Source organism: Jaculus jaculus, chromosome 1 (assembly GCF_020740685.1).
Source record: "Jaculus jaculus isolate mJacJac1 chromosome 1, mJacJac1.mat.Y.cur, whole genome shotgun sequence".
In the NCBI taxonomy this organism is placed as follows: domain Eukaryota; kingdom Metazoa; phylum Chordata; class Mammalia; order Rodentia; family Dipodidae; genus Jaculus; species Jaculus jaculus.
Genome location: NC_059102.1, coordinates 323,942,107 through 323,959,165, shown reverse-complemented (window position 1 = coordinate 323,959,165; position 17,059 = coordinate 323,942,107). Strand labels below are relative to the sequence as shown.

Sequence of the window (17,059 nt, the reverse complement as noted above, 5' to 3'; positions counted from 1 at the left end):
CATATGCATCTGGAATTCATTTGCAATGGCTAAAGGTCCTGGCATGCCCATTCCTTCTCTCGATTCTTGCAAATCAATCAATAATTTAAAAAAAAAAATTAGGTCTCTGATGTCACTAATAGCAATGTTTTTATATCTTCTGTCTTGTACATTTACATAATATTTCTTACTTAGCTCAATTATGAGGTTGTCTGGTACCTATAAGACCTTAATATTTATTCATGTCTAAGAAATATTTGCTTAAGGCCAGGCGTGGTGGTGCATGCCTTTAATCCCAGCACTCAGGAGGCAGAGGTAGGAGGATTGCTGAAAGTTCGAGGCCACCCTGAGACTACATTGTGGATTCTAGGTCAGCCTGGGCTAGAGCAAGACCCTACCTCAAAACACCAAAAAACAACAACAAAAAGAAGTATTTGTTTAGTTGTGTGTGTGCATGTGTGTTTGAACGTGTATGTGCATGGATACATAACCAAAAAAGAAAAAGAAAGAAATATTTATTGAGCCAGGTGTGATGGTACATGCTTTTAATCCCAGAACTTGGAAGGCAGAAATAGGAGGATCACCACGAGTTTGAGGCCACCCTGAAACTACATAGTGAATTCCAGGTCAGCCTGGACTAGAGTGAGACACTACCTCAAAATAAAAATTAATAAATAAGTAAAAATGAAACAGTTGGTATCATATATATGTAAGTAGAATGATTGAGATGGAGAGGGGATATGATGGAGAATGGAATTTCAAAGGGGAAAGTGGAGGAGGGGAAGGAGGGTATTACCATGGGATATTTTTTATAATCATGGAAAATGTTAATAAAATTTGAGAAAAAAATTTAAAAAAAAAGAAAGAAAAAAAAACCCCACGAAACAAAGGGCTGGAGAGATGGCTTAGCGGTTAAGGCATTTGCCTGCAAAGCCAAAGGATCCCGGTTTGACTCTCCAGGACCCATGTAAGCCAGCTGCACAAGGGGGCACATGCATCTGGAGTTCGTTTGCAGTGGCTTGAAGGTCCTGGCACTCCTATTACCCCCCCCATACACACCACCTCTTTCTCTCTCTCAAATTAAAAATCTATATCTATATCTATATATGTATATGTATAACAAAAAAGTATTTATGGAGCACTTAATATATTGTAGGCAGGGATATACCAGGGAAGTGAACCAAATTGCCAGCCTTCTTGAAAATCACAATCACTTCATTTCCCCCCCACAGATAAGGGATTTGCTCTCTAGAACCAAGAATCCTGGTGGGCTAAAAGTCAGGGAAGACCAACAGCTGGGCTTTTTCGTGGAGGGTCTGAAGTGGGTACCTTGTGAGAAGTATGTTCAAGTTGAAAAGCTCATGGAACAGGGGACAAAAGTCAGGACGACAGCTTCCACCCACATGAATGCCAGCAGCAGCCGATCCCACATGGTCATCACCATTCAGCTCAAGCAGGTATGTCCTCGCTATCCCCAGGGATGTTCGGGGCACAGGAGGACTTGGGGGGAGCAGGGTGAGTGTGACGGGCAGTGACCCACCCTGGAAAGAGTCCGATGGGTAGCGCTTTGTCTCGTTTATTCAAAAGGGGAGTGGCTTTATATATGGGAGAGGTTGAGAAGCCACATACAGACTATAAGGTGTTTGGATATATAGGTTTACGGGTTGCTGATGTTGGAAGGCAGAAGTTGTGAGGGAGAAGTTGCAAGAAAAATAACAGAAGCGGCGGGAAAGGCTACGTGATCTCAGCCACATGTCGGATGGCCGCAGCAGCAGGGAGACTGTTTACTACCACGTAAGGGTCTCCTGGGCAGCTGGCTGCAAGGTCAGGAGCTGGGGGGGACAGAACCTTAGACTATGGAATGCTCAGGTGCTTTGGGATGGGGGGCCCCCTATCTGGACAAAGATGAGGCACACTACGACCTCCCGAGGAGAGATGGCCAGCTCCGGCGCCAGAGTGGGTTCCAGAGGCTAAGGCCAGCTGTAACCCCCATAGCTCAAGGTCCCCAGCCATGTCCAACAGCCCAGGCCAGCTTTCTCATAGTCCCAGCCCGTGTTTAGCAATGCCTGCCAGATGCCCTTGCAAGGGTCTGTGGGTGGGAAGGGCTCACAGGATAGGGGAACAGAAAAAAGTGAGGTACTGCCCTTTTCCTGTCCATTGCTCACCTGAATAGGCCCATTACTTATGATGGAGTAGTCCTGTGGTCTCCCAGATCCCCCAAGATCTCACGGGACACTGTTGGCTGTTTTCCCTCAAGTACACTCCACAGTGTGAAGTTAATTTTACCCTCAATTTGGTCAAGGAGTCAGTTGTAAAGAAAAAGGGGTGCCTCTGCGGTTGATCAGGATTGTGCTAGAAGCGCCTTGCCCACCTGAGGCTAGATGCTGATGTGCCTTTCTGAGACTTGCAAATCCCAAGGTTAGTTCCCGGAAACCAGGTGATCCCTGTTACACTTCACTAACAAAAGCCATTGGTAAATGACAGCGGGCTTTGCTCCTCCTCCAGTCTCCCCAGTGTGCCAAAGAGCCTTCCAACCCCCCCCCCCATTTGCTGTAGTGTGGCTATTCACGAGTGGCTGGTGAGTGTCCCAGCCAGCAGGCTGCGAGTCCCCCTCCACTGTCCTCTCAGGACCAGCAGGAGAGGAAACAAGTCATGGGGCACCATTCTGCTCTCCCCAGGACCAGTGGACAAACGCTGCCGTGTGCGCCTCCCTGGCCCTCGGTGTCTTCCTTCGGAAAATGTGAATAGCTGTTTTCTCAGGAAACGTGGGAGGCTTTGCAGTGTGTGTGTGCGTGTGTGTGTGTGTCTGTGCGTGTGTGTCTGCGCATGCATCAGAGTAGAGGGAAGAGGACAGCCTTGGATTATTTTGTTCCTGTCCTCTCACCTTGTTTCAGACAGGCTCTGTGTTGTTTTTGCTCCTGTGAAAGCCAGAGTGGTTGGCCCGCCAGCTTTGGGATTCTCCTTACTTGGTCTCCAATGGCTGTAGATGTATTGGGATTATAGTCACACATGCCATTGAGCCCGAGCATCCAGCTTTTACATGGGTTCTGGGGACCTGAACACCAGTGACAAGGCTTACATAATTGACACTGTATTTTTTTCTTTTTTAAAATTTTTTTTGTTTTTTTTTATTTATTTATTTGAGTGACAGAGAGCGAAAGAGGCAGAGAGAGAGAGAGAGAGAGAGAGAGAGAGAGAGAGAATGGGCGCGCCAGGGCTTCCAGCCACTGCAAACGAACTCCAGACGCGTGCGCCCCCTTGTGCATCTGGCTAACGTGGGTCCTGGGGAATTCAGCCTCGATCCGGGGTCCTTAGGCTTCACAGGCAAGTGCTTAACCGCTAAGCCATCCCTCCAGCCCTGTTTGTTTTTCGAGGTAGAGTTTCACTCTAGGCCAGGCTGACCTGGAATTCACTATGTAGTCTCAGGGTGGCCTCAGATCACATAGTATCTGCTAGGCATGTGTCACCACTGTGTCTGTCATCTGGCTCCCCATATGTCTCAGAAGTGTGTTGACATCACTTTGCAACCAAGAAGGTTGAGCTGGGCATGGTGATGCATGGCTGTAACCCCAGCAGTTGGAAAGTGGAGGCATGAAGATCAAGGTCAGCCGTGACAACACAGCAAGTTCCAGGATAGCCTGGGCTGAATGAGACGGTGTCTCACCAAACAAAACCAAACAACCAAAAAACAAGGGGCGGTGGGGGGGGGGGGGTCGAAGAGATGGCTCAGCAGTTCAAGGGACTTATTCTGCAAGCCTGCTGACCCAGTTCAATTCCCAGCACCCATATAAAGCTGGATGCAGGGCTGGAGAGATGGCTTAGTGGTTAAGCCTTGCCTGTGAAGCCTAAGGACCCTGGTTTGAGGCTCAATTCCCCAGGACCCAGGTAAGCCAGATGCACAAGGGGCGCATGCATCTGGAGCTCATTTGCAGTGGCTGGAGGCCCTGGTGCGCCCATTCTCTCTCTCTCTTTGTCTGTTGCTCTCAAATAAACAAAACAAAATTTAAAGTCAGATGCAAGTGGCTCACATGAAAAGAAGTTCCACATGCCTATGGGATTGGGAGGCAGAGACAAGAGAATTCCAAAGCTCACAGGCCTCTAGACTGACCTTGCAGCAGCAAAACAGTGAGAGACCCTGTCTCAAGGAAGGTAGAGGGGGAGAACACCCCAAGGTTGTCCTCTGACTTCCACACACATGCCATGTCATGCATATGCCCATATACACACACAAAATAAATAAATAAGGGCTAGAGAGATGGCTTAGTGGTTAAGTGCTTGCATGTGAAGCCTAAGGACCCCGGTTCGAGGCTCCATTCCCCAGGACCCACATTAGCCAGATGCACAAGGGGGCGCACGCGTCTAGAGTTCATTTGCAGTGACTGGAGGCCCTGGCATACTCTTTCTATCTCTCTCTGCCTCTTTCTCTCTCTGTGTCTGTCACTCTCAAATAAATAAAAATGAACAAAAATAGACAAAATAAATGAATAAAAACTGAGACAGTCGAAATGCAAAAAAGTTACCTCTATGCAGCCCTCAAGAGACCCTGAATAATTCCAAGACTTTAAGTTCATTCCACTGCACTGCAGGGCCACCACAACACGAAACAGTTACTGATTTTGGACATTTTGTGGCGATATATGTATACATACATACATACATACATACATACATACATACATATATATATATATATATATATATATATATATATATATGTTTGTTTTTCAAGGTAGGTCTCACTCTAGTCCAGGCTGACTTGGAATTCACTATGTAGTCTCAGGCTGGCCTCAAACTCACGGTGATCTTCCTACCTCTGCCTCCCTCCCGAGTGCTGGGATTAAAGGCGTGCGCCACCACGCCCAGCAGTAAATTATTTTTAAACGCTTATTGATACTACCTAGCATTTCTCTGGGAAAAAGCTGTGCAAAACAAGTGGGATTCTTGGGCCTGGTAATGGACCATTGTAAAATGTCACCGTACAGGGATGACATCTTCAATGGCATCTTTTACTTGTTTTGGAGTCTGAGATATCCTCACACGTAGAGGAGCCAGCCAGGTAAGTGGGCCAGGTGGTTTCCCTGTGCAGCCAGCAGTCAGCACTTTAACAGCGGGGCCTTGTCTCTGCAGATTTTCCCAGACACAGCCCTCACCAAACAATCCAGCATCAACTTGGTGGACTTGGCCGGAAGCGAGAGGCAGAAGTCCTCAGGATCGGAAGGAGATCGGCTGAGGGAGGGATCACGCGTCAACTTGAGTTTAACCAGTCTAGGAAATGTCATCAGGTATGTGACCGGCACAGAAGTATCTGTATCAGAACATAATGACCTCATGGACAAAATAGAGGCTGATGGATGGGGCGGTGGATAGCTCCGTGGTGGAGCAAGGTCTTGACAAGTCCTAAGCCCTGGGTTCCACCTCCAGCTCTAAAAATAGACCAACTAAAATTAAAACATTGTACAATAAGGGCTGGAGAGATGGCTTAGCGGTTAAGATGCTTGCCTGCAAAGCCTAATGATCCAGGTTCAACTCTCCAGGTCCCATGTAAGCCAGATGCACAAGGTATTCTGGAATTCCTTTGCAGTGGCTGGAGGTCCTGGCACATCCATTCTCTTCCTTCTCCCCCCACCCCACTCTTTAATAAATAAATAAATAAATAAATACTGTACAGTAAATTAATTATAACCTTTGGTTCGTGATTCACTGTCATCATGGGTTCATACATGGCCCACTTATATGTTTTAAATGAATAAATACTGAACAAAACAACAGCGGGGAAATATCCACTGCTTAGCCCAAGAGCTAGCTGGCACTGGGTTCCTCTCCTGCCTTCTCCTAATCCCCACTTGGAGGTTCTCCTTCCCAACTACCTTTCTCATTTATCACACGTGACTATAATCGCTTACTGGCATTTACTTTTGAATTTTATTTTTTAAAAAAAAAGAGGGCTAGAGAGATGGCTTAGCAGTTAAGCGCTTGCCTGTGAAGCCTAAGGACCCCAGTTCAAGGCTCGATTCCCCAGGACCCACGTTAGCCAGATCACAAGGGGGCGCATGCATCTGGAGCTCGTTTGCAGTGGCTGGAGGCCCTGGTGTGCCCATTCTCTCTCTTTATCTGCCTCTTTCTCTCTCTGTCTGTCACTCTCAAATTAATAAATAAAAATAAGCCAAAAAAATAAATAAAAATATAGACCATTTCAAGAAGCCAGAAGTCCCCCTTAACCCTTCCAGTTGGCACAACCTCAAAAGAAATTGGCATTTGTCATCAGATTAGCATTACCTATTGTCTTGATTTTTGTTTGTTTGTTTGTTTTTGTGTTTGAGGTAGGGTTTCAATATAGCCCAGACTGACTTGGAATTCACTATGTAGTCTCAGGGTGGCCTCGAACTCAAGGAGATCCTTCTACCTCTACCTCCTGAGTGGTGGGATTAAAGGTGTGTGCCACCACGCCCACTTATCTTGATTTTTTATCTGACTGAGATTACGTGAGGTCACTGGCTTGGTGGTTAGCTTTTTTCATTGACGATTGTGTCTAGAGGTTATCCAGAGCTGTTTTCATTTGTGGGAACATAACATGGGACAATTTATGCATCCACTCTCCTGTTAATGGACATCTAGTTTATTTCTAGGTTTGGTACATTGTGACTAAAGTTGCTATGAACATTACTCATAATTTGAAAGAAAACCATCACTCATTCTTCTGGAATAGGTACTCAGGAGTCAGACTTGCTTTTTTTTTTTTTTTTTTTAATTGGTTTGGCTGGTTGTTTTTTTGAGCCAGCCAGATACACAGAGTGGCACATGCATCTGGAGTTCGTTTCCAGCAGCTGGAGGCCCTGGCATGTCCATTCTTTATCTGTGTGTGTGCGTGTGTGTGTGTGTGTGTGTGTGTGTGTGTGTGCACGCGCGCACGCGCGCATGCCAGACCCTCTTGCCACTGCAAACAAATATCAGATGCTTGTGCCACCTTTGAAAAAAATATTTTATTTTTGTGTATTTGACAGAGAGAAAGATGGAGAGAGAGACAATGGGTGTGCCAGGGCCTCCAGCCACTGCAAATGAACTCCAGACGCGTGCGCCCCCTTGTGCATCTGGTTAACATGGGTCTTGGGGAATTGAACCTGGGTCCTTTGGTTTTGCAGGCAAACATTTTAAGCACTAAGCCATCCCTCCAACCTTTGTGCCACCTTTTGTGTCTGGCTTATGTCAGGCTTATGTGGGTGGCTGAGGAATTGAACCCTGGCTGGCAGGCTTTGTAAGCAATTGCCTTTAACCACTGAGCAACCTTCCCAGCCTAGTCCCTACCTTCTAAAGGTGCCACAGCCTCCCCAAACAGTGCTAACCAGCTGGGATTAACTTTTCAAACACATGAGTCTGTAGGGGAAATTTCACCATAGCACGGGGCCACAGGGGGATTTGTGGGCTCTTTCTAGCTTACCCCTTTTTTGAGAGATAGTTTTTTTTTTGTTTTGTTTTCCACCTCTTTGTTGATGGTTTAAATGTTTCTCCTTCATCCAGTGCTCTAGCTGATACAGCTATGGGGAAGAAAGTCTTGCATATTCCCTACCGAGATTCTGTCCTGACCAAACTGCTCCAGTCAGCCCTGGGTGGGAACAGCAGAACGACTTTGGTAAGACCCCCCCCCCCCGTTCTCACAGTGCTCCCCGCTAGTTCAGCTCCTACTGCAGCTGACAGTGACACCATCCTCAGCACACTCAGAACACAGCGCTTTTTCCATGCCCATCATGCCCAACGCCCAGTGCCTTCCTGTTACAATGTGCAACTAAGCGTCTACAGTACTGTGTTTAACTTTTTTAAAAACATTGTTTATTTTTTTATTTATTTTTCATTCTTTTATAAAAATTTTATTTATTTATTTATTTATTTGAGAGTGACAGAGAGAGAGAGAGAGAATGGGCATGCCAGGGCCTCCAGCTACTGCAAACGAACTCCAGATGCGTGCACCCCCTTGTGCATCTGGCTAACATGGGTCTTGGGGAATCGAGCCTCCAACCGGGGTCCTTAGGCTTCACAGGCAAGCGCTTAACCACTAAGCCATCTCTCCAGCCCTATTTTTTTTATTTATTAATTTGAGAACGACAGACAGAGAAAGAGGCAGAGAGAGAGAGAGAGAGAGAATGGGTGCGTCAGGGCCTCCAGCCACTGCAAACAAACTCCAGATGCGTGCACCCCCTTGTGCATCTGGCTAACGTGGGTCCTGGGGAATCGAGCCTTGAACCGCAGTCTTTAGGCTTCACAGGCAAGCACTCAACCACTAAGCCATCTCTCCAGCCTGTGTTTAACTTTTTACCTTGGGTTTGTTTTCAAGGTAGGGTTTCGCTAGCCCAGGCTGAACTGGAATTCACTATGTAGTCTCAGGGTGGCTTTAAACTCACAGCAATCCTTCTACCTCTGCCTCCTGAGTGCTGGGATTGAAGGCATCCACCGACCATATCTGGCTCTAAAGACTTTATTTTTAAAATTTATTTATTTATTCATTCAAGAGAGACAGAGAATGGATATGGGCATGCCAGGGCCTCCCGCTGCTGCACATGAACTTCAGACGCACGTGCTACTTTGCAGAGCTGGCATATGCCAGGCTAATGTGGGCGGCTTGGGAATCAAACTCTGGTCATCAGGCTTTGAAAGCAAATGCCTTTAACTGCTGAGTCATATCTCCAGCCTAACTATTCATTTTAAAGTTTTTTTTTATTGTTATTTACCTGCGGGTATGGAAGGGACGTTCTCTAAGAACTTGGAGTACAACAATACACTTTGGGCTGGGGGTGTCGCTCAGTGGTAGACCACCACCATATGCAAGGGCCCGTGCTCCATCCTGTGCACCAGAAAATCAAGTCACTCTCTGAATGCTAGACTGCATATTAAAACCCAAATCTAGATAGGAGTACTCAAAGTCACCTAAGACTGGAGGCCAACAAGACAATGTCTAGTGTACAGATCTGCAAGACTGAAAAAGGAATGATTAAGGACATTGCATTATTTGTGGGGGAGGGTTGTTTGTTTTTGAGGTTTGCCTCAAATTCAAATTCATTATCTTCCTGTCTCAACCTTCAAAATGCTAAGCACTGGGAGGCAGAGGTAGGTGGATTGATGTGAGTTCGAGGCCATCCTAAGACTACATAGTGAATTCCAGGTCAGGCTGGGCTACAGAGTGAGACCCTGCCTCGAAAAACTGGAAGAAAAAAAAGTTATAAGTTTGAGTTGGAGAGATGGCTTAGCGGTTAAGGCACTTACCTGCGAAGCCTAAGGACCCATGTTCAACTCTCCAGGTCCCACGTAAGCCAGATGCACAAAGCGATGTAAGTGTGCAAGGTCGCATAGGTGCACAAGTGGCACACGCATCTGTAGTTTGATCACAGTGGCTGGAGGCCCTGGCACGCCAATATACTCTGACTGCCCACCCCCCCACATTAAAAAAAAAGGCCAGTCTGTTGGGCTCACCTCAGGAAAAAAGTTATAAAGTTAAACAGTTATATGTAGGTGTAATGGTTAATCTTGATTGAACTGAGAGGTACACAGGAGGTTAGTAAAGCACACCTCTGCAGTGAGCATATTGCCAGAGACAAATAACTAAAGGGAAGACTTGCCCTGAATGTGGGTAACACCAGCTCAGATGATGGGGTCCAGGATGGTATAAAAAGGAGAAGAGGGCTGGAGAGATGGCTTAGCAGTTAAGGTGCTTGCCTGCGAAGCCTAAGGACCTGGGTTCGATTTTACAGGACCCACATTAGCCAGATGCACAAGGGAGTGCACACATCTGGAGTTCCTTTGCAGTGGCTAGAGGCGCTGGCGTGCCCATTCTCTCTCTCTCTCTGCCTCTGTCTCTAATAACTAAATAAATAAAAATTTAATTTTTTTTTGAAAGGGAAGAAAGCCAAATCTGTAATCCTAGTTACTTGGGAGGCTGAAATAGGAGGGTCCCAAGTTCAAGGCCTGCCTGGAATACAGATTGAATTCCAAGACAACCTAGGCAACTTAGTGAGACCCTGCATCAAAAGGAAAAACAAGGGCTGGAGAGCTGGCTTAGTAGTTAATGCTCTTGCCTATGAAGCCTCATGACTCAGATTTGATTCCCCAGGACCCACATAAGCCAGATGCACAAAGGGGTGCGTGCATCTGGGGTTCCTTTGCACTGGTTGGAGGCCCTGGCGCGCCCATTCTCTCTTTCCCTTTTTTCCCCTCTCTCTCAAATAAATGAATGAATGAATCAATCAATCAATGAACAAATAAATAAATAACTATTTTTTTAAAAAGGAAAAGTAAAAAGATGGCTGGGGTTGAAGCTCAGTGGTAGAGCACTACGTAACAAATGCGAGAGCCTGGCATATTCCTCCCTCCAAAAAGAGGGAAAGGGGAAGAAAGCCCATTGGCACAGGCGTCCTCTCTCTCCTGCTTCCTGTCTCAGCAAGATGTGAGCTCTCTCCTCTGCCGTGTGCTCCCTGCCCTGATAGACCGAGATCTCTGACTCCAAGCTAGAACAAATCGTCCCTCCTCTAAGTTGGTTTTTCCCAGTGATGGAAACCTCATCTGGGACTGCTCACTATGCTCTTAATTCTCGGGGCCCTGAGCCTTCAGGTCCACAGGGAGTGTGCTGTCACACAGACAGTTGCCACCTTCCTCAGCTACCCTGTGACTCTGTTCAACCTCTAAATCAGCAGAAGTTCATTTTCCAAACTGTAGACCAATGACTTCAGTCAGTAGCCAGATTTGAAACCATACGCATGGCTGTCCAGGAATGAGCAAAGCTTTTTGCCCTTTGTACCGGTAACAGTCAGCGAACATTTAAACCCGTGACATTGCTGGGGACCGGATACTGGGAGCAGAGTGGCGTCAGCAGCTCAATGGTTACAGTTAGTCAGTGGTGGCTTCAAATTCCAGCTCTGCCTGTTAGGACCAAGGTGATCGAGGGTGTATTCTTTGTCTCTGTGCATCATGTTCTGAATGGTGAGGCTCAAACAATGCTGTTATCAGCTGCACATCTGTTCTGTGAATATCGCTGTTGTAACAGCACCAACTATAAGAACGCTCCAGATAACAGAGTCTGTATGCGCTCCAGATAACAGAGTCTGTATGGGGCATTTTCACAGATGGCCGCCATCAGCCCAGCTGACATCTGCTACGAGGAAACCTTGTCGACGTTAAGATACGCTGAAAGGTATGTTTGAGCAGTAACTGGCTGTGGTGTCCTATGTTCGGAGTCTGGAAACTCCTTTCAGGCAAGGCTGTTCTGCGCAGTGGTGTTTGGGGTGGGAGTCCAGGAGAAGGAGAAACAAGTGATTCATGAGAGAGGAATAAGAGGAAATAGAGGGCTGGAGAGGTGGCTCAGAGGTTAAGACACTTGCCTGCAGAACCCAGTGACCTGAGTTTGATTCCCCAGTCCCCACATGAGCCGGATGAACAGTTTGCAGTGGCTAGAGGCCCTGGCATGCCATTTTCTCTATCTCTCTTCTATCCCTCTCTTTGCTTGCAAATAAATTTTATTTATTTTTATTTTTATTTATTTATTTGAAAGTGACAGAGAAAGAGGCAGATATATATATAGAGAGAATGGGTGTACCAGGGCCTCCAGCCACTGCAAACGAACTCCAGATGCGTGCACCCCCTTGTGCATCTAGCTAACGTGGGTCCTTGGGAATTGAGCCTCAAACTGGGGTCCTTAGGCTTCACAGGCAAGCGCTTAACCATCTCTCCAGCCCATTGCAAATAAATTAAAAAAAAAAAAAAAGGAAATAGGACAAACAAGAGAAGGAACTGGCCACTGAGAGAGCCCAGAGTGTCACTCTGTCCCTCCGATCCTGGCTAAAGGAGGAGTTGTGAGCTCAGACGGGAAAGGTATGGAAGCCAGTCTCTGATGGGAGATGCTATCTACAAGCAGTCTCTCCTGACAAAGAGCATTCCCACTCAGAATTTATAATAAGTGAGGATGAGCTATGCTAGAGCCCGATTGTGTAAGTTCACAGTGATTTGAACATGCCGGCATTTCTTTTCTTTCTTGTGAGAGAGAGAATGGGAATTAGTGCTCCAGGGCCTCAGCCACTGAAATAGAGCTCCAGACGCTTGCGCCACCTAGTGGGAATGTGCGACCTTGCACTTGCCTCACCTTTGCATGTCTGACTAAAGTGGGATCTGAACGTGAGTCCTTAGGCTTCATAGGCAAGCTCCTTAACTGCTAAGCCATCTCTCAAGCCCATGCCAGCATTTCGTTAGGTAAGTTATCTTGTTTGCCCAGGGCCCATGCATGGTCACAACCATCTCATCACTGGGAGGGGCTATCCTTGCCTGGTTCCTTGCATGGCAGGTACAAAGCAAGACTGCTTACATCTCCGACAGTTGGCTATACCTGCCAAGTCCTACTTTTTCAAGGCAGGTTTCTGGAGCTCATGCCATGCCTGTTTTCCTGACCCTTGTAGAAAGTAAAGTAAAAATGTCCACACATGAGGTTCTGGTGTCCTTCTCCAGACAGGAACTTGGACCTCTCAGGCCTGAAGGCCAGGTGATTGGAGCTGGCATGAGAAATGAATTTTTATTTATTTACTTGGTTTTTCGAGGTAGGGTCTCACTCTAGCCCAGGCTGACCTGGAATTCACTCTGTATTCTCAGGGTGGCCTCGAACTCACAGTGACCCTCCTACCTCTGCCTCCCAAGTACTGGGATTAAAGGCGTGCGCCACCACACCCGGCTCCAGGAAATGAAATATTTCTATCCTAATGTCGTCAGGTCTGTGGGCATGCAAGTAACAGGGACATTGGCTGTGGAGCAGCTCATGGCCCTGGGCAAGTTGCTTTAGCCTTCCCCTATTCCCACAGAACCTAAGGGTTGATTTGCCCTCCACAGGTGGGGTGAAAACCCAAAAACTACAGTTTGGATTGTGCCAGTGAAGAGTGATCTGCCTTGTCCAATCTGCCTCCCTCAGCTGCTTCTCAGGGAGGGAGCCCTTCTCAGGACCACAGTACTGTTTCATGCTGTGGCATTTTCTTCCAGCAGCTATAAAGCCACTTCAGATCTTTAGGCTGAATTTTAGCTTTTCTCTCTTCTCTCTCTCTCTTTCTCTTTATTCCTTTTTCTCCCTGCCTACCAGACCCAATCCAGTTGCTAGCAGGTTGTCTGTGAGGGGCTGTGGCACTGAAGAGAGAGACATTGCAGCCAGAAGTCCCGGGCTCTAGTCTTGGAAAGAGCCAGAGCCTATGCGACGTGGGACAGATCTACTAGGTTACTATCTCAATTTCTCTTGTACAATGAGAGGGCTAAGGCTGGCAGATTTAGCAAATAAAATACAAGAGACTCTGAATGGAGGCGTAGCTCCATAGCCCGACCTTTCACACTCAAAGTTCGGGGGTTTAATTCCCAGCACCAAAATCATAACAAGATGCTAAATTTACTTTTTTAAAAAACATGGGGGGGGGGTAATATGATGGAGAATGGAATTTCAAATGGGAAAGTGTGGGGGTGGGGAGGGAGGGAATTACCATGGGATATATTTTATAGTCATGGAAAATGTTAATAAAAATTTTAAAAAAAACATGGGGGTGGGGAGGCAGAGAGATGATCAGTGGGTAAGGCACTTGCCTGCAAAGCCTAAGGATCTGGGTTCAATTTTCCAGGACTCCCATAAAGCCAGATGTACAAAGTGGCACATGCATCTGAAGTTCATTTACAGTGACTAGAGGTCGTAGTGTGCTCCCTCTCTCTCTCTCTGCCTCTTTCTCTCTCAAATAAATAAATATTAAGAAAAAATATATTTTGTTTGCTTGTTTTTTGAGGTAGGGTCTCAGTGTAGCCCAGGCTGACCTGGAATTCACTCTGTAGTCTCAAAGTGGCCTCCAACTCAAGGCGATCCTCCTACCTCTGCCTCCTGAGTGCTAGAATTAAAGGTATGCACCACCATGCCCAGCTAAAAAAATATTTTTAAAAAGAAAAATTTATTTATTTATTTATTTACATGGAGATAGAAATAACAGGCATGCTAGGGCCTCCAGCCACTGCAAATGAACTCTAGATACATGCACCACTTTATGCATCTGCCTTTATGTGGGTACTGGGGAATTAAACTTGGGTCACCTGGGTCATTAGGCTTCGCAGGCAAGCACTTTAACCACTGAACCATCTCCCCAGCCCCTAAATTTGCTTTAATTTGCATTTGAATTAAGATTAAGAATAAGTTATGGGCACTGAAGAAATGGCTTAATGGTTAAGGCACTTGCCTGCAAAGCCAAAGGACCCGGGTTTAATTCCCCAGTAGTCATGTAAGCCAGATGCACAAGAGGGTACACGCATCTGGAGTTTGTTTGCAGTGGCTGGAAGCCCTGGTGCGTCCATTCTCTCCCTCTCTCTCCCTGCCTATCTTTCTCTCTCTCTCAAATAAATAGAAAAAATAAAATATTTAAAAAAATAAGTTCAGGAGCCAGGCATTGTGGGACACTCCTTTAATCCCAGCACTAGGGAGGCAGTGGTAGGAGGATCACTGTGAGTTGGAGGCCACCTTGAGACTACATTGTGAATTTAAAGTTAGCCTGGGCTAGAGTGAGACCCTAGCACAAAGAAACAAAAAAAGAATAAATTGTGGGGCTAGAGAGATCGCTCAGTGGTTAAGGCTCTTGCTTGCAAAGTCTAAGGACCCAAATTTGATTCCCCAAGTACCCACAAAAACCCAGATGCACAAGGTGGCACGTGCATCTGGAGTTCATTTGTGGCTAGAGGCCCTAGCACACCCATTCTCTCTCTATCTGCCTCTATTTCGCACTCTCAAAAATACAAATAAAGGGCTGGAGAGATGGCTTAGCGGTTAAGCGCTTGCCTGTGAAGCCTAAGGACCCCGGTTCGAGGCTCGGTTCCCCAGGTCCCACGTTAGCCAGATGCACAAGGGGGCGCATGTGTCTGGAGTTCGTTTGCAGTGGCTGGAGGCCCTGGAGCGCCCATTCTCTCTCTCCCTCTCTACCTCTTTCTCTCTGTCTGTCACTCTCAAATAAATAAATAAAAATAACAACAAAAAAATTTTAAAAAATACAAATAAAAATGGTATAGTATTTGTATAGAACTTAATTAAAAAAAAAAAAAGATCAAGTTGGCTCCAGGCCAATGAGAGACCCTGTCTCAAAAAAAACAAAGGATGACACCTCGGGTCATCCTCCCACCTACACACACACACACACACACACACAGTGCGTGTGTAATGTATACTTGTATAATGAAGTATACACGTATAATGTATAATTGCACAGCACCCATGTGAATACACACTTTTCTTCTCCTTCTTCTCTTTCTCCTTTTCGAGGTAGGGTCAGACTCTAGCTCAGGCTGACCTGTATTTCACTGTGTAGTCTCAGGGTGGCCTCGAACTCACGGCGATCCTCTTACCTCTGCCTCCCGAGTGCTGGGATTAAAGGCGTGCGCCACCATGCCTGCCTTAGAATACACACACTGTTTTTTGTTTTGTTTTGTTTTTTTACAAAAAGGATAAGTTGTGGACTGGAAAGATGGCTCAGCAATTAAAAGTGCTTGCTTGCAAAATGTGCTGCCCAGAGTTCAATTCCTTAGACTCATGTAAAGCCAGATGCACACAGTGGCATATACATTTATAGTTTATTTGCAGTGGCAAGAGGCCCTGGCAGGTCCATTTTCTCTCTCCAGGGTTTTAGTTATTTCAGCAGCAACAGAACTTGAATGCATTTTTTACTTAGTTAATTAAATTAATTGATTTTTATAAGACGAGAAGAGAGAGAGAAATGGGATGGAATAGGCATGTCAGGGCTCCTAACCACTGCAAATGACTCCAGATGCATGTGCCACTTTGTGCACCTGGCTTTACATGGGTACTGGGGAATGGAACTTGCGCTGTCAGGCTTTGCAAGCAAATGTCTTTAACCACTGAGCACTTTCTCCAGCTCCTCGACCAGATTCTTTTTTTTTTTTTTAAATATTATTTTTTTTAAATATTTTTTTATTTTATTTTATTTTTATTTATTTGAGAGTGACAGACACAGAGAGAAAGACAGATAGAGGGAGAGAGAGAGAATGGGCGCGCCAGGGCTTCCAGCCTCTGCAAACGAACTCCAGATGCGTGCGCCCCCTTGTGCATCTGGCTAACGTGGGACCTGGGGAACCGAGCCTCGAACTGGGGTCCTTAGGCTTCACAGGCAAGCGTTTAACCGCTAAGCCATCTCTCCAGCCCTCGACCAGATTCTTGAATCACACAGTTGTGTTCAAGCCTCGGTACAGTCAGGAGCTGAACACTGGGCCTTGGCTGAGCTGCGTAAGTTTCTTTGGATTATGGAGGTCACGGAAGTTCTGGAAGTCACTTTTGGTCTTAGTGCTTTAAGTCGAAGCAGACATGGCGGAGTCTGCAGTCCTATGGAGAAAGATCCCACTCTGATTGTGATGTGAGCTCACCTGCTGTTGTTCTGAGGCTGGTGGTGCATCTGTGGACACAAAGGGGACGTTGAAAATTTGTTTTTGCATGTGACAGGGCCAAGAAGGTGAGGAACAAAGCTGTGGTCAACACCTGCATACTGCTGAGAGAGTCAAGGGCCGAGAACAGGCTGCTGCTCGGATATGGAAATGCTGGAGTGGAAGGTAAACTGAGTCAGGAGGCTATCTCAGTGCATACGAGGAGCAAGGAGAGCCTGAACTGGCAGATGCCCAGGGGGCTGGTTGGAGGGGGGAGGGGCAGGCCTACAAATGAGCTTGTCTTTTTAAAAAATTTTTTTCATTTATTTTTATTTACTTATTTGAGAGTAACAGACAGCGAGAGAAAGAGGCAGATAGAGAGAGGGAGAGAAAATGGGCACGCCAGGGCCTCCAGCCACTGCAAACGAACTCCAGACGCACGCGCCCCCTTGTGCATCTGGCTAACGTGGGTCCTGGGGAATCCAGCCTTGAACTGGGGTCCTTAGGCTTCACAGGCAAGCACTTAACCACTAAGCCATCTCTCCAGCCCTGACCTTGTCTTTGGAGGAGTAGCTGGACTGAGGCAGCAGATGGGGGAAGAGACAGGCTTTGTTCAGGATCTTTTTTTTTTTCTGCATCATTTAATGTTATCTATTTATTAGAGACAGAAAGAAAGAGA

General features: G+C 46.4%; 1 protein-coding gene across 1 annotated transcript in view; it reads left to right on the top strand.

The window, feature by feature from the left end:
- The window catches only part of LOC101607323 (kinesin-like protein KIF28P), a 59,079-nt gene that overhangs the window by 16,796 nt on the left and 25,224 nt on the right, over window positions 1-17,059 (top strand). The window contains exons 4-8 of the mRNA XM_045146634.1: window positions 1,156-1,436; window positions 5,107-5,261; window positions 7,495-7,606; window positions 11,085-11,152; window positions 16,460-16,566. Of these exons, the coding sequence (XP_045002569.1) occupies window positions 1,156-1,436; window positions 5,107-5,261; window positions 7,495-7,606; window positions 11,085-11,152; window positions 16,460-16,566 (723 nt within the window). The remainder of the gene's footprint in view (window positions 1-1,155; window positions 1,437-5,106; window positions 5,262-7,494; window positions 7,607-11,084; window positions 11,153-16,459; window positions 16,567-17,059) is intronic.